The 22,499-nt window shown below is 45.3% G+C and overlaps 2 protein-coding genes across 3 annotated transcripts; one reads left to right on the top strand and one right to left on the bottom strand.

Moving 5' to 3' along the window:
- Positions 1 to 1,227: 1,227 nt before the first annotated feature.
- On the bottom strand, positions 1,228 to 10,744 carry CD3G (CD3 gamma subunit of T-cell receptor complex). Its single transcript, XM_059068715.2, has 7 exons — positions 10,605 to 10,744; positions 7,501 to 7,524; positions 6,801 to 7,016; positions 5,858 to 5,989; positions 5,161 to 5,204; positions 4,336 to 4,415; positions 1,228 to 2,367 (listed from the first exon to the last, which is right to left on the bottom strand). The coding sequence occupies exons 1-6, from the start codon at positions 10,657 to 10,659 to the stop codon at positions 4,350 to 4,352; spliced, it is 537 nt and encodes a 178-aa protein (XP_058924698.1). The 5' UTR covers positions 10,660 to 10,744; the 3' UTR covers positions 1,228 to 2,367; positions 4,336 to 4,349.
- Positions 10,745 to 12,194: 1,450 nt separating this feature from the next.
- CD3D (CD3 delta subunit of T-cell receptor complex) lies at positions 12,195 to 19,109 on the top strand. Of its 2 annotated transcripts, XM_059068623.2 has the most exons (6): positions 12,195 to 12,343; positions 13,966 to 14,184; positions 14,638 to 14,769; positions 15,051 to 15,094; positions 15,316 to 17,799; positions 18,021 to 19,096. In XM_059068623.2, the coding sequence occupies exons 1-5, from the start codon at positions 12,289 to 12,291 to the stop codon at positions 15,379 to 15,381; spliced, it is 516 nt and encodes a 171-aa protein (XP_058924606.1). In that variant the 5' UTR covers positions 12,195 to 12,288; the 3' UTR covers positions 15,382 to 17,799; positions 18,021 to 19,096. The 2 variants fall into 2 exon arrangements, with proteins under 2 accessions (XP_058924606.1, XP_066895603.1); XM_067039502.1 differs by lacking the exon at positions 13,966 to 14,184 and having other exon boundaries at positions 12,211 to 12,343; positions 18,021 to 19,109.
- Positions 19,110 to 22,499: the final 3,390 nt, after the last annotated feature.

The following is a 22,499-nucleotide window of genomic DNA, read 5'->3' as shown; positions in this document are numbered from 1 at the left end:
TAATGTAGCATTTAAAGTTAATGTGCACAAGGTGGATTCTTCAATAAATACTTCCAGAATAAGTGGGTAGCTATGGATTTAAACGTTAGTCAATATATTAGACCTTTACACTAAAATTAATTCAAGATGGATCAAAGATTTAAATATATAAAGTGAAAACAGGAAAGTGCTAGAGGGATTAATCGGAGAAGTTTTGTAAAAGAATAATCTAAGAATGGGAGAAGGCCTTTCTAAATAAGAAACAACCCAGAAGCCATAAAAGAACAGTGAATTCAACTACAGTCAAATATTTGTAAAATGTGTATAGAAAACCAACCATAAGTAACGTCAAAATCTAAATAACAACACTGGAAAAATATTTGCAACTAATGCCACAAACAAAAGATCTATTTTCCCAAATATGTAAAGAGTTGTTGCAAGTCAATAAGAAGAAGATCAGGGGCTTCCCTGGTGGCGCAGTGGTTAAAAATCTGCCTGCCAGTGCAGGGGACCTGGGTTCAATCCCTGGTCTGGGAAGATCCCACGTGCCACGGAGCAACTAAGTCTGTGTGCCACAACTACTGAGGCTTCACACCACAACTACTGAAGCCCGTGCGCCACAACTACTGAGTCCGCTCGCCACAACTGCTGAAGCCTGCACGTTCTAGGACCTGCACCCTGCAACTACTGAAGCCCGCGTACCTAGAGCCTGTGCTCTGCAACGAGAGAAGCCACTGCAATGAGAAGCCCGTGCGCAGCAACGAAGACCCAATGCAGCCAATAAATAAATAAATAACACTAAGAGAAGGGGTTATATTGTAAACACCAAGAGTAACAATAAAAAAAAAAATCAAAGGACGTGAGCCCAGGGACGTCCCTGGTGGTTCCAGTGGTTAAGAATCTGCCTTCCAATGCAGGGGATGCAGGTTCGAACCCTGGTCGGGGAACTAAGATCCCACATGCAGGGGGGCAACGAAGCCCGCACGCTGCAACTAGAGAGCCCGCGTGCTCCGGAACCTGTGCGCCACAACTAGAGAGCCTGCGTGCCGCAAAGCAGAGCCCACACACCGCAACAAAGACCCAGCAGAGCCAAAAAAAATTAAAAATAAATAAAGGGAAAGAAGAGGCAGAACAGCATTTCTTAAAAAAAAAAAAAAAAAGGATATGAGCCTGTATTTCATGAGAAGGAAAAACAAATGGTTAGAAAAATGCAGATTAAAATTAAGCTGAGATGCCATTTTAACTTATCAGGTTGGTAAAGTTCAAAAAATTTAATAGTACACTGTTAGATTGTGTATGGAACAGTAGCCACTCTAGTTAGGATTATGTATTGGTCCAACCTCTATGAAGTGCAATTTGGCAATATTTAATTAAATTACAGGTGCAAATACATTAGGGTCCTGCAATTCCATTTATTTGTATTTGTTACAAATAGTCTTAATGTTCAAAATGACATTTATTGTTAGAAATAAAACTAAAAACAAGACACATGAGAAATCTTTGTGACCTTGGGTTAGGCAAGGATTTCTTAGACATGATACCAAAAGCACAATCCATAAAAAAAAAAAAGGATAAAACAGACTTCAGCAAAATTAAAAACTCTTACACTTCAAAAGACACCATTAAGAAAATGAAAAGACAAGTCACAGACTGGTAGATATATTTGCAAATCATGTAGCTGATAAAAGACTTGTATTCAAAAATATATAAGAACTTTCACAATTCAATAGTAAGAAGAAAAACAACTCAATTAAAAAAAAGTTTTGAACACACGCTTCACTAAAGATATGATAAGAATAGCTAATAAGCACATGAAAAGATGTTCAACATCGTTAGTCGTTAGGGAATGCAAATTAAAGCCACAGTAAGATACTATTTTACATCTACTAGAATGGCTATACTAAAAAAGATAGTAACAAATATTTGTGAGGGGGCTTCCCTGGTGGCGCAGTGGTTGAGAGTCCGCCTGAGGATGCGGGGGACGCGGGTTCGTACCCCGGTCCGGGAAGATCCCACATGCTGCGGAGCGGCTGGGCCTGTGAGCCATGGCCGCTGAGCTTGCTCGTCTGGAGCCTGTGCTCCGCAACGGGAGAGGCCACAACGGTGAGAGGCCCGCGTACCGCAAAAAAAAAAAAATAAAAATTTGTGAGGATGTGGAGAAACAGGAACCTCATTCATCCATCGCTGGTGGGAATTTAAAATGGAACAGCCAGTTTGGCAAACTGGCAGTTTCTTAAAACGTTATACATAAATTTACCATACAACCCAGCAATTCTTCACTCCTAGATATCAACCCAGACAAATGAAAACATATGTCCACATGAAGACTTGTACCGGAATGTCCAGAGCAGCATATTGTATGACTCCATTTATCCAGAAAAGGCAAATCTAAAGAGACAGAAAAGAGATTAGTGGTTGCCTGGCGTTGAGGGTGAGAACAAGGAGTGACTGCAAAGAGCACAAGAGATCTGAAGAGACTGATGGAAATATTCTAAATCTGGATTATGGTGATGGTTGTACAACCGGGTAAATTTGCTAAAAATCACCGAGAACAGGTGAAATCACTTAAAATGAGTGAATTTTATGTATATTACACCTCAATACAATTTTAAAAAATGACATTTATACAGTCATTGTGTCATTGTAAGAGCAAAAGAACAAACTTAAATGTCCATCAATAGAGGACTGGTTAAATAAATTATAGGGGATCTGTACAAAGTGGCTGCATTAAAAAGAAAGCTCCTTTATATATTGGTATGAAGTAATCTTCAGGTTTTATTAGGTGAGAAGTGCAAGATGTATAGTATGATAACATTTGTGTGAAAAATAGGGGAAGGATGAATAATGTGTACTTAAGAATTTGCTTGGGAACTTCCCTGGTGGCGCAGTTGTTAAGAATCTGCCTGCCAATGCAGGGGACATGGGTTCCATCCCTGGTCCAGGAAGATTCCACATGCCACGGAGCAACTAAGCCCATGTGCCGTAACTGCTGAGCCCATGTGCCGCAACTACTGAAGCCCGTGTGCCTAGAGCCCGTGTTCCACAACAAGAGAAGCTACCGCAATGAGAAGCCAGAGCATTGCAGTGAAGAGTAGCCCCCACTTGCTGCAACTAGAGAAAGCCCACGCGCAGCAATGAAGACCCAACGCAGCTGAAACCAAACCAAACAAAAAATCACAATGCATTTATCATCCTTAAAAAAAAGAATTTGCTTATGTATGCGTAGAATACCTCCGATATATAATACTTTAAATATCTTGTAAAGCTATATAAGAAACTAGTATTATTGTTTGCCTCTGTAGAAGGCAACTGGGTGGCTGGAGAGGGAGGAGAAGGGAGACCTTTCACTGCATATTAGAACCATGTGAATTATGACTTATAAAGTAAATAAAAATTAAAACTTTTAAAAATGGTATTCAAATAAAGGAGGTTATTTGACCTTTTCGTTTTTCTTTTACAGAAAAATTACATCCAATAGGTGGCGCTCCTGAAACACCACACAAGTTTTACTTTACTTTTTTTATTTTTGAGAAAAACCCGAATTTGCTCTGATGGCCCTTCTTTTACATTTGTCACCTTTGGGAATCTTGAGTCTAGATTTAGGGTTGAAAATGTCTACTAGGATTGCTCCAAAATGTATTGCTCTGTTTCTGAGAACTGGATAGAAGGGAAAAACACTTGTATTAAAAAAAGAAAAATTGCAACTGGTTCAGAAAACCAAATAATGCTTGGGCCCTGTTTTCCTGATTGAAGTTTCTGGTTGATTGAATTAGAACTTCTGATTGATTGCTTAGGTGATTGGAAGGTTAATATAGGTTCATTGATTCTTAACTAAGGGCGACTTTGCCTCCCGTGGGGATACTTGCAATATCTGGAGATATTTTTGTTGTCACAGCTGGGGAGTACTACCGGCATCTGGTGGACAGAGGCGAGGGATGCTGCTAAAAATCCTACAATGGGGGGTCCCCTGGTGGCGCAGTGGTTGGGAGTCCGCCTGCCGATTCAGGGGGTGCGGGTTCGTGCCAAGGTCCGGGAAGATCCCACGTGCCGCGGAGCGGCTGGGCCCGTGAGCCATGGCCGCTGCGCCTGCGCGTCCGGAGCCTGTGCTCCGCAACGGGAGAAGCCACGACAGTGAGAGGCCCGCGTACCGCAAAAAAAAAAAAAAAAAAAAAAAAAAAAAAAAAATCCTACAATGCACAGGAGAGTCATCCTCCTCCCCACAAGGAATTATCAATCAATCCTCCCCCCCCCCCCCATCCTTATAGCTGCTTGGGGAAAGGAGATAAACTTGGCAGTAGTTGGGAAGGCAGGTAGTGCAAAGGCACTTTCTTAGAATTGGCGTAGAGAGACACCTACTCTGAGTCCTGGGCTCAATTTTTCCTCAAATGGTTTCCTTGAAGGTGGCTGTATTGGTCATCTTCCCGTTCTTTAAGGGGCTAAAAAGGATAGAACAGTCATAATCATTTTCCATCATCCTCTATGAATTAATTTGATGCATATTTATTTTCTAATTAAAAAATTTTTTTTAGCTTTCACTCTAAATGTCTATTTTTTTCATCTTTCTTCATATATACTTTAATAAAATTTTTATTGGAGTATAGTTGATTTACAATGTTGTGTTAGTTTCAGGTATACAGCAAAGTGAATCTATTATACATATACATATATCCACTCTTTTTTAAAAAAGAACTTTTTTAAAGATTCTTTTCCCATATAGATCATACAGAGCATTGAGTAGAATTCTCTGTGCTTTACAGCAGGTTCTTATTAGTTATCTATTTTATATATAGTAGTGTGTATATATCAATCCCAATCTCCCTATTTATCCCTCCCTGCCCTTACCCCCTGGTAACCATAAGTTTGTTTTCTATTGATGCATACTTATTGAGTGCTTTTTATGTTCAAAGCGTTGTAGTGGTTTCTTCATGGTCCTGGGGGTGGGAGAGGACAAGAATGGAGGCTCTGTATCTAGTTTCTCTGTGTGTTCTTCAACTTGTTCTCACTAGACCCTGACCTCAGTCTCTCTCAACCCTTCTCTTTATTTCATCCATTCTACCCAAAGGGATAACGATGCCATCGTCTGGTATGTCCTAAGCAGTTTCTTCCAAATAACTTGCCCCCCCATTCCAAAATTTTACCACTACTAACTAGCAATGTCTCTTTCACGTCACATTCCCTTACCTGATACAGCTGGTCATTGGACAACAGTGTCTGCTTGTCTGAAGCTGCACAAAAAATAAACAAAATGTACACATACACAAGATAGAATGAATAATAAACTGGGATATATTCACCCAATGGGGTACTGAATAGCAATAAGAATTAGTGAAATACATCTACATATAACACTATGGATAGATGTCACAAGCATATTGTTGAGTAAAAGAAGCCACACATAAGAGTACTTACTGTATGAGTCTATTTACGTAAGAAACAAAAAGAGGCAAAATGAATCAATGTTGTTAGAAGTCAGGATAGTGGTCGCTTTTGGGACTAAGTGGAGGCTGGAAGTGACCACAAGTGTTAATTCTCTTTCGTAAACTGGGTGCTGGATTCAAATGTGTGTTTGCTTTGTTAGAAAAGTTTTTTGAGCTGTGTGTATGTGATTCACGCACTTTTCTGTATGTAGGTTTTACTTCAAGAAAGAGTTTTTTAAAAAGCACAGAGGACAAATCAGAGAGAGTTGGATCTTGAGATAGGCAAATATGCTGTGAAAACACCAAGTGTCCTTTTCTCCTGCCTACAGAACCAGAGCCCCACCCAGCCGTGCTCATCAGTGACACGTGCCAACCCAGTCTTTTCTATTGGTTCTATTTTGGTAGGAAGGAGTCTAAGGGTCCCAGGTGGTCTCACCTCTCATCTAAGAGCATTCTTTTACCTCTTGACTGGCGAACTCCTTCATGTCCAGCAATGTAGTAGACCCCAACAGCAAGGAGGAAAATGCTGATGATTTCAGTGAAGATAAAGCCAGACACAGTGGCTGAATTCAGCTCAATGCAGTTCTGACACACTGTGGAGAAAGGGAAGGATTAACTTCCTTCGAGGTGCGAAAGTTGTTCCGGATTTTGTTCTCCTGAGATAATACCTCTGTCTAAGGCAGCAGACGGCTCTCTCTGTGGGTGGTATGGCAAGGGAATTGCCTGGGAAGATCCTTGGGCTGAGAACTCAATGCTTTTTGATGTTCCTCTGCCCCCCAGGAGTCCTGGGGAAGCCCATGTAGTCTTACTACCAGCAACTATTGAAATATAAGGAAGACCAGATCCCATTCTCCATGCTCAACTGCCTTCTACATTTCTGTTGCTTACCTTGTAGTCTCTCTTGTCTCCCTTACCTGCCCTAACTCACTTTATATAAACTGCTGACTGCTCCAATCTGTGGGGCCTATCCAAAAGTGAGTCAGGCTTTACAACACAGGCTATGCTTTTTCAAGAATTTGGGGGAACTGCTTTGTTAAATTCAAAAAGAAGTAAGTTGAGGGACTTCCCTGGTGGTCCAGTGGTTAAGTGTCCGCACTCCCAATGCAGGGGGCCAGAGTTTGATCCCTGGTCAGGGAATTAGATCCTGCATGCTGCAACTGAAAAGATCCTGCATGCTGCAACTAAAGATCCCCCATGCCTCAATGAAAATCCCGTGTGCCGCAGCTAAGACCCGGTGCAGCCAAGTAAATAAATTAAAAAAAAAAAAGAAGTATGTTGAGATTAAGAAAACTGGCTCTTACTTCACTATGTAGCATCTATTTCCACACTCACCCAAGACAAGAAGCTCACCAGAACAGCAAGTACTGCTTAATTTCACACAAGCAAACCAAAGGGGATACGTACTTCTATAATATACTTGGAGTGGTTTTGAACGGTTCTTTGATCCTTGACACCAATATATCCCTCGAGGGTCCTTGGTACTACTTCCAAGATTCCAAGTCGTTTTACTTGTGTTTACAGGACTTATTTCCACCTCATCTTTAAACCACCTGATAACTTTTTCATTCATGTCACAAGTCAGAAGTACTGAACCATCTTCTTGATTGTCATCCACTCTTACTGAAAAAGGAATGTCTGTTAAGATCTTGCCTGTGAAATTCTCCCTGTCCCAGGGCATCAGGAGAAGACCATGACAGTACTGCTTCTTAAGCTTTAATGTGCACATGAATCACATGGGGTCTAGTTAGAATTTCAGGTTTTATTCAATAGTTCTGGGGAGGGACTGAGATTCTGCACTTCTAACATGCTCCCAGGTGATGCCAATGCTGTTGATTCATAGGTTGTGCTCTGAGTAGTGCCTAGCTGCTAGGGTCCTGTTTCTCCTCCAAGAACCAGAAAATTAATTGTTTAGCTACAGGAAAGCTGCCAGGGAGGTCAGGACTGGCCACTGATTTGGTTGACACTGGAGAGGTTTGCTGTCTATCCTTCATCATCTCATCCCTTCTTAGCTCTTCACTTGCTCCTATAGGACTACTGTTGTGGGAAGCCATATTTCCATGAATTTCCTCAGAGGTTGATGATAGAAAGAAGCCATTTCCCCTACCTTCATACAACTGCACCATAGTACCTGTAGAGATAGAAGAGAGCATTCAGAACCCCTGATGCATCATTTCCACAGTCATTTGAGGCCAACATGGAGAGCGAGAGCCTAATTCATGTGAGTGACAGTATCTATACCTATTTCCTTGGATTGTAGCCTAAATCACCAAACTGAATTTAGGGTGTTGTATAGCAAAGAGTTTGTCTGGTCTTTCTCCTGGGTTGCTGGGAGGGAGTTTCTCAACCCGTGGAATTTCATGAATGACAGGATTGCCTTTGTGATTCTTCATGGGCCCTTGGCTCACACATGAGTTTATGCTAATGAGATGACTCAGGATGGGACGGGTCAAGACCAAACATGTGATTGGAGAATTGGGCCTTTGAGCTCTAGGATGGGGAGGAGGACTGGAGACTGAGTTCAGTCACATGACCAATGATTCAATCAATCATGCCTATGTAATGAAACCCCAATAAAAACTCAGTCACACTTCCTAGTTGGTGAGTATATCAATGTGCCAGGAGGGTGATGTATTTTAATTCCTGAAGGAGAGGGCATGGAAGCTCTGTGTTCAGGACTCTCTCAGACCTCACCCTATGTGTCTCTTCATTTGGCTAGATCTGATTTTATTTTATTTTATTATTATTATTATTATTTTTTGCGGTACGCGGGCCTCTCACTGTCGCGGCCTCTCCCGTTGCGGAGCACAGGCTCCGGACGCGCAGGCTCAGCGGCCATGGCTCACGGGCCCAGCCTCTCCGCGGCATGTGGGATCTTCCCGGACCGGGGCACGAACTCGCGTCCCTTGCATCAGCAGGCGGACTCTCAACCACTGCGCCACCAGGGAAGTCCTGATTTTATTTTTTATAATAAAACTGTAGTAGTAAGTATAGGGCTTTCCGGAGTTCTGTGAGTTGTTCTAGCAAATTCTGAGGCGGTTCTTGGGAACCCTCCAGATTTGCAGGAAGATCGTTAGACGTGTGGGTAGTCTGGGGATCCCTGAACTTGTTCCTAGCTTTTAAAGTGAGGGCAGTCTTTTTGGGGACTGAGCCCTTAACCTTTGAGGTCTGACACTAACCCTGGACGGTTAGCATTGCAGAACTGTATTGCAGTATCCATAAGGGTATTGCCTGTGCAGTGTGGAATGCTCTGCTCCTTTAGCAGCTAAAGCCCCGGCAAAGACTGGGTGTGCACTAGCTAAAGTCTTTTAGAGCTGAGTTACTTCTAAAATCTTGAGCCTTGGTGATCCATTTTTTGTGGAAACCCTGAATGTCCCAAAGGAGTTAGCTATTAAATAGCCCTCAAATCTGTCTCAAAACTCAGAGTAGTAGAGTTGCATGGTAGACATACTATAGACAACCAACACTGGAGTTCAGTTCAATTGGATTTAATTCAAACACTTACCACTATTATGGGTCTGACATGAGTAACGAGTGTGGAAGAAAAGGGTGGTGATACAAATAACTAGTTGCCGCTTCTGAAGAGTTTACAATGAAGTGGGAAAAAAATAAACACAAATGTAATAAATGTAACAGTACTTATAAATTATCATTTAGTATTTGTATAAATGCATATGGAAAGGGGTAGAAACTATTGATTTTGACCAAGGGTGAGGGGACAGGGAAAGCTTGACAGAGAAGATGGCATTTGGTCTGCCTTGAAGAATGAGTGAGAATTCACCAGACAGAGAAAGAGTTTCCAGGTAGAAAGAATAGCTGAACAAAGATACAAACTTGGAAAAGGACAAAAGAGGTAGTTTGGCTAGAGGTAGAGTTTGTTATGGGGAGAGATGGGGGCATAGATCAAAGTGTGATGGAAACAGTTGGAAGGAGTCAACAGTCTTAGAACTTCATACAGGGGTGAACTGTTTATGAATAGTTCACCCAGCACAGTGCCTGGAACATGGCAGGAGCTTTATATATTTCGAATGAATGTATGAGTGAATAAATGAGTAAATGAAGATAAAGAAAAGCAAGACAAAGAGTTAGGCAGATTTCTAACTAGCTCTTCTCCCCACCCACCTGATCACCATGGGAGGAACAGAGTCCCCTCATTCTAACTCTGATTCAAAATTCCCCATATCTCCTCCCTCTTGCGTCTCCCTCCCACCCTCCCTATCCCACCCCTCTAGGTGGTCACAAAGCACCGAGCTGATCTCCCTGTGCTATGCGGCTGCTTCCCACTAGCTATCTATTTTCCATTGGTAGTATATATACAGACTTAAACGTTTAAATATATTCTTATATCAGTGGACGTCTCTTTAGCATTTCATACTCGTGGTGATTTTCTCCTTCTGGAAGCTCTCTACTCCCTTGGTTTCTAGGGAATAGCACTCATCTGATCATTTCAGCTCTTGGATCATTCCCTTATCTCTTTACCAACATGTTTGTTCTCTAACTATTCCTTAAAGGTGGTATCCTCACAGTTCTATCCTCAGCCTCCTCTTCCTCACATCTCTCATGGTTCTTGCATGATTTCAACAACTTTCAACATGGAGAGAGTAATCTCTAGTCCAGATTCCAGGCATCGGCCCAGTTCATCCACTTCCTATTGTATTTCCAACTGAATATTCGTTCAGGCAACCTATATTGTACCTTACACTCAATCTGGCAACGTTGAAACTTATCTCTTCAATTAGACTATGAGCTAATTGGAGCAGAAGGTTTTTATTCACCTTTATACCCTTCTAGCCTAACACGTAATAGGATCTCACACATATTTGTTGACCAGCTGACCAACAGGGTGAGTGAATGCTTCGTAGGTCTACTCCTAACCCCAGCTCTGAGTTAAGGAACACATACCTTTTCTCTTCAGATTCCTGGCCTGTGCCCTTTGGGCTACATTCAGACCTAAGATGGTGGCATCCGGATTCTCTCTCAAGCCAGTAAAGTCATCTGTTTTGATTTCTTAAGAGACAAGGACTCCATCTCTCCCATGGAACACAGCTTCTCTTTAGCAGAGAGCAGGGAGAAGCTTCATTTTTGCCCTTCCTTCTCTGAACTTTAGGGTGACAGCTCGAGGTTAGTGGATCCCAATATACTCGCCTCCCAGTTATGGTTTCTTCTCTTGAGCCCTTCTCCAGACTGTCAGACCCCCTAGCAGGCCCTTACCTTGAAGAAGAGTGATAGCCAGGAGGAGGCCAGCCAGACGCTTCCCCTGCTCCATAGCAGCCTCTGTTCTTCTCCCGCAGAAGCACTGAGCAGCCCCTAGCAGCCAGCCAGCCAGCCTGTGCTAGCGTATCGCCTGGCTCCGCCCAGCATCCTTAAGGCTGGGGCCCCTGTGAACAGGCAAGAACCCAGAGCCTCCACCCTCTGCTTCAAGTGTGGGCAGTGGGTGGGGGCAGGGCTCAGGAGGGCTGCAGGTGCAGATATCTCTGGCTTTTCAGTTAAGGAGAGGAGTGTGGGTGGTGGAAGGGAGGGAACGTGAGGGAGTGCTGGATTCCCATCTCAGAGACTCAGCTTGTACAGGAAGCCACCTTTGGTGCTGGGCAAGAGGTGGCCTGGGCCCCTTTCTTTTTATGAGGGGAAGATAAACGTTTCTGCCACCACTTGTTACTTGGATCTCAGCCAGTTGTTGCCTGTTGCTAGCTGTTGTTGTTAGAACTAGTGAATGTAGGTGGGAACTCTTAGGTGCTTGGGGCTGGAACTCTGAACAGAAAGCCACCTTGGTCCAGGGAATTTTTTCACTGCTCTCTTGAGATGAGATCGTCAAAGTGGTGCCTGCCTGGAAAGGAACAGGTAGGACAAGTCCACCAAGACAGACCATACATTTCCAAGGATTAGTGTCAGCTGCGTTCCTAGGATCTCAGGCCCCTCAGCCGGTCAGCCAGTGAATTGACAAAAATGTACGGAGCTCTCGTCATGTGCCATGCACAGGCCAGGTGCTGGTGATACAGAAGTGAGCAAGACATGTACGCTCTCTACCCTCAGATAAATTACAGTCTAACTGCGACAGTGTAGACAGTTTGGGATTTCCATAGCCCAGAGAAAAAAGTCCATTTGTCTCCTGGGGAGGCTCAGTTGTGCTGCGAGTTAATCATAGGGTTATTAATAACTCTCTCTCTTATTGAGAACATATGAAGTATCAGGTACCATGGAAACATTCCATTCGAATTCTTCTCATGGTACTGAGGGAATTAGGCTCTGAAGAATTCTGTGACTGGCTCAGACCCAGCAGGTAGGCAGTATTGGAGCCAGGATGTAAATCTCTCCTTAGGGTGCTTCCAAAGCTCAAACTCCCACTGGTAAGAAGCTACTTAGTCTGGTGTCCCAGGCGGCCCAAGGAGGACCTCGGGTAGGGTCCCAAGAAAGACCAGGAAAGGGAGGAACCTAGCTGATTGGCTTGTGGGATGGGGTTCACAGCTTGTCTCAAGGGTTTTGAGAGGTGGCAGTTTTTAGGTGGTGAGTAAATGCAGTGATGTTGCTGACAGGAGTTCAGAATTTCTTCTTTTTCATCAGTGACTCAAGAAAGGACACCCTGAATCTCCTTTTACTTCCTAGATGTCCAGGCAACCTTTTCCATATCCTCTGCTTCCCCCTTCTCCCCCTCCCCCACCCTCCATGCTCTGAGAAAGAGCGATTTGCACCTGCTTCCTTCCTACCCCACCCCCAGCCTACCTCTACCCTGACGGCCTCCCAACACCCACAGCAGAGAGCAGAGAAATAGGCGTCTTCTAGTGCCTCCGCCACCCTTTACTTTTTCCGGTACACATGAGTCAGTTGGGGGAAGGCGGCTTTCACCTTGGCTGATAGTTCTGTGACTTGGGTCTGTCTTCTGGATGAATTCTGATGGAAGATGGAACATAGAAGTTTTCTGTCTGGCCTGATACTGGCTGCCCTTCTCTCCCAAGGTAGGGCTTCTCTGGGTGGATGGGGGCATCTGGGAGAAGGGACCTAAGAGGGACTTTACCACCTGAAATGTGGTCCACTCGAAAGTCCTCCTCAATGCTAGCTTCAATTCACCAGGCAGCATTGTCAAGGAGGGCCATGTTGGGATGTAGCACAGGGTCTGGGAAGCACAGGCTCTTGGCTTTGACTGACTCCAGCTAGGGGTGCATCTTGGCCTTGAATGTCTCTCTAAAGACCTTAGGCCAGAGATCTGTAGGAAGTGTTGCAGTATGTGTGTGCCTTAGCCTAGGGCTGGTAATGGGAGTACTGTTCCTTCTAGGGCAGAGAGCCTTTGGGATCCAGGACTCTTGGTCATTTGGCCATCATGATGTCACCACCTGGGGCCATGGCCCAGCACTCAGGGGAATGCTTTAAGAGAAAAGTTAAATTGAGGCTGAGCAGGAGGGAGGGCAGATTTGGGGTAGTAGAACGACCCACTCATCCACGTTTGCCTGGTTTTAAAACTGATACTCTTATGTCCCAGGTATTCTCTCAATCCCAGGCAAACTGGGATGAATGGTTACCCTAGTAGTCAGCTTCTTTGGGACATCCAGGATTTCCATTGGAAATGGATCCCCAAGGAATACATGACTATGCGATGTGGAGCATCTGATGTACATGTATCTCCCTGAGGATGCACGCATTTTCTCCTGACCCGCTACAGAGACGAGAAATGGCTCTTCGGGGGGTTTTCTAGAGGATGCTCTTCTATCCAAATTGGTAACTGACTATGAATCTCAGGAAGAATGTAGATTCCATTTTTTCCTGGGATTGGAGATATAGATTCCAGTGCCTCAGTGGGCTGTGGAGATGCTCTGTCACAGCAGTTCAGCGAATCTAGAAAGGTGCTGTTCATACCTCCAACCCTTCAACTCCCCACAAGACTTGACCTGTGAGGAGCCCCAAGAACAGATTCAATAAAAATTTTTTTCCTGTCCCTCTCCTCCTAAGCAAGGGTGGAACAACTAAAAATCTTTACATGGGAATTGCCCTTGGTCCCCTTTTGGACCACTGGGATGGTAATTCATATTAGCTTCTCTCCTACCCCCAGCCATCATTGGCCATAGGAACGGCTTTAGTGGTACCATTTCCTTGGTAGTGGTTGGGGCAAGGGTGGGGCAAGGGGGCAGAAGATGAGAAGTCGATGTGGGAGTATTGCAGGTGGCTGGGAAGTAGAATTAGAAGGTTTCTTGGAGAAAAAAATGTGGATATCTCCAATTGAGGACCATTCTTCTGCCTTTCCATATCTCTTGGGTGTTTTAGCAGTCTGGGCTCCCCTCCTACTCCTAATCAGTGGTCTGAACACAGTTCCAGGAAGGTTCTTGGATCGACCCAGCTCCATGTTTTCCTCTTTTGCTCCATGTCCATCAGGGCCTGTCCTCTGCTTGGACTGTGTCCTCATGTCCTTCTTGGTCCCTGCAGTTTGTGGGGAGCCTATTGAAGCACTTCTCTTGTGACTTCTCACTAGAAACCATGAACTATTCTAGACTTGGAAAGTGGTCCTTCTTAAGTATGAGCCTCAGCAGGACAAGGAGTCTGGTGCAGACCAAAGAGCTGGCTCCAATCGTGGTATTTTTTCCCTTAGTGAGCCCTTTGAATATCTCGGTGGAGGAACTTGAGGACAGAGTATTTTTGACATGCAATGCCGGTATCACGTGGCTAGAAGGAACGGTAGGACAATTTGCCTTAGGGAATAAAACTGTGGACTTGGGAAAACGCAACCTGGACCCACGAGGAGTGTATGGGTGCAGTGAGACAGATGGACAAACCAGCAGAACATCTACTCTGCAAGTATACTATCGAAGTATGTGCTTCCAAGACCCTTTGGGTTGGAATGGATGGGGCCTCTGGATATGAGAACTTTCTAGGTGTAGGGAGCTCTGGTGTACCAGTCTGTGCTGTCAACAAACTGGGTTGCTCTTGTAATGGTATGAGCCAGATTTTGGAGCCCTGAGTGGGAAATAGCTTAATGGCAAAAGAACAATAGGGACATTGTGACCCAAGCAGTAGGGGCTTGGTTGGGAGAGTGGTTGGCCTACTGCCTTGTTTAAGTTCCTACAAAGCTGAAACAACTTCTTGGCTCTCCTCAGGGATTTCTTGGGTTGAAGGGTAGAGGTAGATGTATCAAGGCTCTCAGCAGGACTTTTTCCAAGTTTAGGTCTTGGCATGAGAGATCCTGGGGCTGCCCTAAGAGGCAGAGGTGGTTCCCTGATCTTGAAGACCCTCCACCTCTCCTTTGGCCTCCCTTCCCCTACAGTGTGCCAGAACTGTGTGGAGCTGGACTCAGCCACCCTGGCAGGCGTCGTCATCACTGACATCATTGCCACTGTGCTCCTTGCTTTGGGAGTCTACTGCTTTGCTGGAAACGAGACTGGAAGGCTCTCCAGGGGTAAGTGGAAGGGACGGAACATGTGTGTGTTGTGGCTGTGAATGTGGGTATGAGTGTGTACTTGCTAAGGAATGGGACTGGAGGTGGGTTGTGTCTCATCTGGGAGTCACTATTGCAATCTCCTAAGGACTCCTACAACTGGTTGCTGACAGAACTTAGGTGCCCATAGCTCATGCAGACTTCCAAGGGTGTGACCAGCTGCAGTCCCCCTGCAGCATTCATGGGATCTCACTGTCCCATCTCCTAGGCCCTTGTTGACTCTCTTTCCCTGGTTCTTCTAGCTGCTGACACTCAAGCTTTGTTGGGGAATGACCAGCTCTATCAGGTGAGCCCTGAGGGGAAAAAGATGAGAATGGGGGGAGGAGTGAGTGGGGATGGAGAGCCTGATACTAGGTTTAATGTGTATGTGTGTGAAGGTCCTAGTGGGGAATTCGTCACTGGGGGATCTGGAAAGGCCAGGAATGAGCTCTCATCTCTGAGGTCTGCTGGGGTTCTCCCTGGGAGAGTTCTGACACTGCCTCACTGTTTCTCCTTCTCATCTCTTAGCCCCTTCGAGATCGGAATGAGGCTCAGTACGGTCGTCTTGGTGAGAACTGGGCTCGGAACAAGTGAACCTGAGGCTGGTGGCTTCTAGGCTCATTGGTTATCGACTGGACCTTCTCTCCTTGCTCAGCCAAGAAAGCTATATCCTCTTTCACTCAGCAGGCACCTGGACTTTTGAAGGCTCCTGGACAATGCATGGGAGTGTCCCTGACTTGACTGGGCCCTTGCCTTCCCTGCCCATCTGTGTCCTTCCTTCATCACTTCCTTCCTCTGCCCCACATGGACTGTGTGATGGGCAGTCTCCCACCATATCTTGACCCACTGGTGTTTCTGTCCTGGTGGGCTCCCTGGGTGCAGGATCGGCCCCACCAAACTCTCTTGGCTCCAGTCCCCTATTACAACCCTTCTATGGCTTTGACTTCCTCACCACAGTGGAGGGCGGGCTGCTGTGTTTAGGGACACAGCCACTTAGAAGTTTCCATGACATCATGAGCGGAGGTGGCAGAGACATCAAAGGCCCTGAGGATCACTTCTTATCAAGGTTCTGAGAGTGTGTTTGACAAAGTCCCATTTCTGCTAAGGGGCTGGCCTTGGCTTTATGACCCCTGTGGAGTGGTAGCCACTACCTACAAGGAGGTCTCAGCCAAGGCCCCTTCAGTACACTTTTCCCCTGTATAGAAGGTACCATTCTCTTTTCTTTCCTCAGAACCTGTCCCTGCCCCACCCTTGCCTTCTGCATAGTAAACTGGCATCAGAAACACTTCATCAATTAAAACATACTATCCTTCTCCACCCACTTGGAAAGCTGGAGTCTGAGACTGGGTGGGGAATTAGGATATTTTCAGTAGATGGCATCTTTAGCCATTGGGTTAGTGGTGGTTCTGAAACTTCGGGATTTATTTTAAAAATACACACTTGGGTCCCACTTGGGGACATTCTTGGGTCCCCAGGTGATTCTGAAGCAGCCTCAATTCAGAGAATCTCTGGTTTAGAGGAAGAATTGAAGCCACTTACTCTTTTGTGTCCTTTACACCCATTCCTGTCTAACGTGTGGGAACCCCTCTTTTTTTTCTCCGCGTAAGAGTAATTCCATAAACTTCAGAACAGTTTAATGAGAGATGGGAGTTTTTTTTTTCTTAAGATTTTTTTGATGTGGACCATTTTTAAAGTCTTTATTGAATTTGTTATAATATTGCTTCTGTTTCATGTTTTGGTTTTTTGGCTGCAAGGCATGTGGGGTCTTAGCTCCCTGACCAGGGATCGAACCCACACCCCCTGCATTGGAAGGCAAAGTTTTAACCACTGGACCACCAGGGAAGTCGCCAAGAGTGGGAATTTCTTAGACCAGGGTTCCCAAAGGAGAAAATTATTAACAACCACATAGCCAGAGATCTGGATGATTCTGCCCACTATCTCCTCAAGATACACACAGACCCTAACTTTGTTGGAGACAGAATGAACTTCCAATTTACACATGCTTCATTCATGGTTATGATTCATTCCTACCCTTTATAGCCTACTGCTGCTGTCCTCCTAGCCCTAGATCCCATTTTCACACTGGATCCCTCCACCTTTGGCAACTCTTCCACGGCTTGCATTGCACCAATACTTGTGTCCTTCCCATGCCCTGCACGCTTCCTTTGACCCTGTGCTCCTCATGTACCCTTATGTCCCCCTCTACAGCTCAGCAGTTCTCAAAATTCACTGCACATTGGAATCTCCTGGGGAGCTTTCAAAGTACTGATGCCTGGGTGACACCCCCAGAGATGCTGATTATACTGGGTTGGAACATCAGGACTTTTCAAAGTGCCTAAGCTGATTCTAATGTGAAGCCAAGGATGAGAAACACTGACCTTCACCTGAGCCCTTCTGGAAACTTGGGTCCCTTCATCTCTCTTTTTTTGTGTGCTTTTAAAACACAGCTTTACTGAATAAAACTGACAGGAATAAACTGCATATATTTAACGTGTAAAATTTGATAAGTTTTGGCATATGTATCTGCTTGTGAAACATCACCAAGATTGATAAGTATGAACTTACCCAATACCCTGGACAGTTTCCTTGTGCCCCTTTGCATGCAATCTCTTCCTTATCCTCTCATCCTCTAGGCAACCACTGATCAGCTTTCTGTCATTATAGATTAGTTTCCGTTTTTCTAGAGTTTTAAATAAGTGAAATAATATAATATGTACCCTTTTCTGGTCTGGCTCCTTCTACACTCGGCATAATTATTTTGAGATTCATCCATCTTGTTGCATCTATGAATAGTTCATTCCTTTCTAATGTTCAGTAGTACTCCATTGTATGGATATACCACAAGTTGTTTATCCATTCACACCTTGATTGTCTTTTGAGTGTTTCCTGGTTTTGGCTATTACAAATTAAGTTGCTATGAACATTCATACATAAACCATTGTATAAATCATACACGCATATACAAGGACATACACTCTTACCTCTATTGGATAAATACTCAGGAGTGGAATGGCTGGGATACAACTTTTTTTTTTTTTTTTTTTTTTTTGCGGTATGCGGGCCTCTCACTGTCGCGGCCTCTCCCGTTGCAGAGCACAGGCTCCGGACACGCAGGCCTAGCGGCCATGGCTCACGGGCTTAGGTGCTCCGCGGCATGTGGGATCCTCCCGGACCAGGGCACGAACCCGTGTCTCCTGCATCGGCAGGCGGACTCTCAACCACTGCGCCACCAGGGAAGCCCTGGGATACAACTTTTAAAGAAAGTAGTCTGGCTATTCTAGGTTCTTTGCAGTCCCATATGAATTGCCTTCTCAGTTACTACAAAATGCCTGCTGAGATTATGATCAGGATTGCATTGAATTTATAGATCAGTTTGGAGACAACTGACATCCTAATGATATTGAGTCCTCCAGTCCATGAACACGTCTTTTGTCAGATTTATCCCTAAGTGTTTTACTATATTTTTGATGACTTTGTTTATGTTATTTAAAAATTTTTGATTTCCAGTAGTTCCTTGAAATTGTAGAGGAATACAATTACTTTTTGTATATTGATCTTCTATGCTGAAAACTTCCTAAACCCATTTATTAACTCTAGTAGCTTTTTTTTTTGTAGATCCCATTGGATACTCCATATATTTGATCATGTTGTTTGTGAATAAAGACAATTTTTATTTTCAGCTTTTCAATTTCCAATCTGGAGTCTGTTTTACTTCTGTTTCATGGCTCATTGCACTGCTAGAACCTCCAGTACAATGTTGAATGGAAGAGGAGAGAGGACAGCCTTGCCTTATTTGTGGTTTTGTTTGTTTGTTTGTTTGTTTTTAAGTTCTGGGTACATTCTAAATATTTATTTATTTGGCTGTGCCAGCTCTTAGCTGCAGCACATGGGATCTTTAGTTGCGGCATGCAGGCTTTTAGTTGCGGCATGTGGGATCTAGTTCCCTGACCAGGGATTGAACCCAGGCCCCCTGCATCGGGAGCATGAAGTCTTAACCACTGGACCGCCAGGGAAGTCCCACGTTATTTGTGATCTTAGGGGGAAAGCATTGTCTTTCATCATTAAATATGATGTAGGCTGTACCTTTTTCTTAGATGCCCTCTAACAGGTTGAGGTCATTCCCTTTTCTTTCCAGTTTGCTGAGAATTTTAAACAAAAATAGTTGTTGAGGATTGTCAAGTGCTTCTTCTGTATCCATTGAGATGATTATATGGTTTTACTTTTTTTGTCTGTTAATATGGTAAATTACATTGATGGCATGATCTGTTAAACCAATCTTGCATTCCTGAAATAAACTGTACTTGGTCATTATGTATTTTTTTTAAATTTGCTAAAATTTTGTGAAGCTTTTTTTTTTTTTTTTTTTGGCTGTGTTGGGTCTTCGTTGCTGCGCGTGGGCTTTCTCTAGTTGCAGTGAGCGGGGGCCACTCTTCGTTGCGGTGCGCGGGCTTCTCATTGCGGTGGCTTCTCTTGTTGAGGAGCACGGGTTCTAGGCATGCGGGCTCAGTAGTTGTGGTGCACGGGCTTAGTTGCTCTGTGACATGTGGGATCTTCCCGGACCAGGGCTCGAACCCGTGTCCCCTGCATTGGCAAGTGGATCCTTAACCAATGCGCCACCAGGGGAGCCCGTGAGGCATTTTTGCATCTATTCGTATGGGATATTGGCCTGCAGCTTTCTTTTCTCTCGTAACGTCTTTGTCTGGTTTTGATATCAGGGTATGTTAGTCAGGGTTCTTCAGAGCAACAGAGTTGCAGTTGATGTTGCACGTTGAGCCCAAAGGAAGGTCTAGAGACGGAGAGAGCACCCTCTTCCTCAGAGGACCTCAGTCTGCTTTTTCTTAAGGCCTTCACTGATTGGATGAGGCTCTCCCACATTATAGAAGGTAATCTGCTTTACTCAAAGTTGACTGATATAAATGTTAATCTCAGCTAAAGAGTACCTTCACAAGAGTACCTTCACAATGAGATGTGTTTGACCAAATATCTGGGTACTGTGGCTCAGCCAATCTGACACATAATATTAAGCATTGCGCCTGATAAGTTTGGTCTTCATAGAATGAGTTGGAAGTGTTCTCTCTTCAATTTTCTGAAAGGGTTTGTATAGAATTGGTATTATTTCTGCCTTAAATGTTTGATAGATTTCACCAAGGAAGCCATCTTGGTTTGGAGTTTTCTTTGTGGAAAGGTTTTCAACTCTGAATTCAGTTTATTTAATAGCTAAAGGGCTACTTTGGTTATCTAATTCATCTTCAGTGAGTGGAGTGCCTTCTCCTTTGTCTTCAAATTCTCCATCCTTCCCTTCAGGGCCCAGATCAAGTCTCTCCTCCTCCATGGAGCTTTTGCCAACCACCTCAGCTCTCCCAGCTCCTGCTGGGAACACTGACAACACCGTCTATAGCACTTCTATGCTTACTCACATTGGTTCTGTCGCTGTTTAACTTTTTGCATACTTGGCCACTCATATAATTGTAAGCTCCTTGAAGACAGGAACTGTTTGTATCTTTTTTTTTTTTTGCAGTAAGCGGGCCTCTTACTGTTGTGGCCTCTCCCTGTTGCGGAGCACAGGCTCCGGACGCGCAGGCTCAGCGGTCATGGCTCACGGGCCCAGCCGCTCTGCGGCATGTGAGATCTTCCCGGACCGGGGCATGAACCCATGTCCCCTGCATCGGCAGGCGGACTCTCAACCACTGCGCCACCAGGGAAGCCCAATACAGAGTTTTTAAGTGAGGAAAATGGAGAGCATTTCTAATGATCACAGTCAGCACTGGGTAGCTGTTCAGAGCATTGGAGTTGGACAGCCTTGGCGGCTAATTCCAGCTCTGTCCCTGACTAACTGTGCACCTTGAGTGAATGACTTCACCTCTTTGAGCCCCCTATTCTCATCTGTAAAATAAGGACATCTACTGTATCGGTTGGTCATGGTAGATGAAATGAGATAACGCTTGTAAAGTGCTAAACACAATTTCTAGAGCAGAGTAAATGCTTCCTAAGTGTTAGCTATTATTGCTTTCATTATGCTGAGCCACACTTCCCTTGCCTGGGCGCATCAAATATACCTGGGACAGAACTGCCACCCCTGGGCCAGCCTGCTGATCAGCAGCTAGTGATGGTCAACGTCACAGAGATTCCTTGTGAGCCTGAGCGCTGAGTGCTTACAGGGAGAGAAGCAGCTTCAGCAGGGGCCAACAAGTAGAAACTGTAGCCACAAGACCAAGGCTGAGCGTGTCCAGTATGTGGAGGATGCTAACCACAGAGGGCTTTTGTGAGTCGTGGTCACACTCTTAAATAGTCCTGGGGTCAGCAGAGAGGTTTCTGAGTGCAGAGAGGGAGCAAGGAGAGCTCACTGGTTTGAGCTGGGCTGAGAGATCCTCAGTGCTCTGGCGTCTTCTCTCTGCAAGCTGAGTGTGTGTCCTGGGAGAGTGGAAAGAAACCCTCCCACACCACCAGTCTCTGCTGCGCTGCACCCATGTCCCTCGCTCAGAGTGCAGCCCACATCCTGGCTGCTAAACCACAGCCCGCCTCGGGCTGCAGGCTGCTGCCTCTCACAGTGGAGGGAGAGGGGCCAGCCCGGCAGCACCTCCTCCCCTCCCCTCCCCTCCCCTCCCCAGCCCCAGTTCCGCGGAGGCACTTCCTTTTCGAGGCAGCGAGGAAATGTGTGTCCGCTGCCTCCCCTTCACCTCCTCTCTTCGGTCTGCTGCCTGCATCTACCTTTTAAGGCCTCTGTATCTGTCTCACCCATTTTCTGAGCTGACCACTCCATCAGGGACCCATCAGGCTCTCTCTGCCATCCTTGATGTTTTTCTCCAAAAGACATTAGGCAAACGATCATTTCTTTCTTTCTCTTTCTCTCTCTCTCTTCTTTCTTTCTTTTCCTTCCTTCCTCCTTCCCTCCCTCCCTCCCTCCCTCCCTTTTGCTCTCTCTCTCTCTCTCTCTTTTGATTTATTCCCTGATGCCCTTTCCAAAGAGAACTTCAGATATTGCCTGTTTCAGCTGTGAAAATAGGTAGTACTGGCAGTTGGTGTCATAGTTAGAAATATAGTCAGAGGAAGGGAGGACCTGCGTTGTCTTAGGAAATGAGGCAACCTCTGAGGGCCTCCCAGAAAAGAGGGACAGCAACTCTTTCAGCCCAATACACTTTATTTCTTTTCTCTCTCAGCTGAAAAGGAGCCTAGCACATTCATGGAGCTGCAAATGACCATCTAGGGGCCTGCTGTGGAGACAGGGAGGGGAGGGGCACAGGACTAGCTCTGGGTCAGGGTCTGTGAACAGGGCAGGACCTCTGCCAGCATTTACCCAGTCTGTTCCCACAGAGGATCGCCAAAGAGAGAGTTAGAAACAGGGGAATGTAGGCGGAATAGTTAGGGATGGGGCAACTTCTATGCAGGAGAAGGAGGGAGCCAAAGGGAGAAGTAACAGCCATCAGGGCAGGAAGGAATGGGGGTGTGTGAAGAACAGAAATAAATATCCTGATAAGGGCTTCCCTGGTGGCGCAGTGGTTGAGAGTCCACCTGCTGATGCGGGGGACACGGGTTCGTGCCCCGGTCCGGGAGGATCCCACATGCTGCGGAGCGGCTGGGCCCATGAGCCATGGCCACTGGGCCTGCGCGTTCGGAGCCTGTGCTCCACAACGGGAGAGGTCACAACAGTGAGAGGCCCGCGTACCACAAAAAAAAAAAAAAAAAAAAAAAAAAAAATCCTGATACGAGGGCAG

This window comes from Kogia breviceps, chromosome 7 (genome assembly GCF_026419965.1).
Source record: "Kogia breviceps isolate mKogBre1 chromosome 7, mKogBre1 haplotype 1, whole genome shotgun sequence".
In the NCBI taxonomy this organism is placed as follows: domain Eukaryota; kingdom Metazoa; phylum Chordata; class Mammalia; order Artiodactyla; family Physeteridae; genus Kogia; species Kogia breviceps.
This window is presented reverse-complemented; position numbering and strand designations above follow the sequence as displayed.

Excerpts from the sequence above, each read along its gene's own strand:
- CD3G (XM_059068715.2), bottom strand. The coding sequence starts at position 10,659 with ATGGAGCAGGGGAAGCGTCTGGCTGGCCTCCTCCTGGCTATCACTCTT. Across the intron at positions 7,525-10,604 it reads GGCTATCACTCTTCTTCAAG|GTACTATGGTGCAGTTGTAT; the intron begins GTAAGGGCCTGC and ends CTATCTCTACAG. Across the intron at positions 5,990-6,800 it reads ACTCCAAGTATATTATAGAA|TGTGTCAGAACTGCATTGAG; the intron begins GTACGTATCCCC and ends CTTTCTCCACAG.
- CD3D (XM_059068623.2), top strand. The coding sequence starts at position 12,289 with ATGGAACATAGAAGTTTTCTGTCTGGCCTGATACTGGCTGCCCTTCTC. Across the intron at positions 12,344-13,965 it reads GGCTGCCCTTCTCTCCCAAG|TGAGCCCTTTGAATATCTCG; the intron begins GTAGGGCTTCTC and ends TTTTTCCCTTAG. Across the intron at positions 15,095-15,315 it reads GGAATGACCAGCTCTATCAG|CCCCTTCGAGATCGGAATGA; the intron begins GTGAGCCCTGAG and ends CTCATCTCTTAG.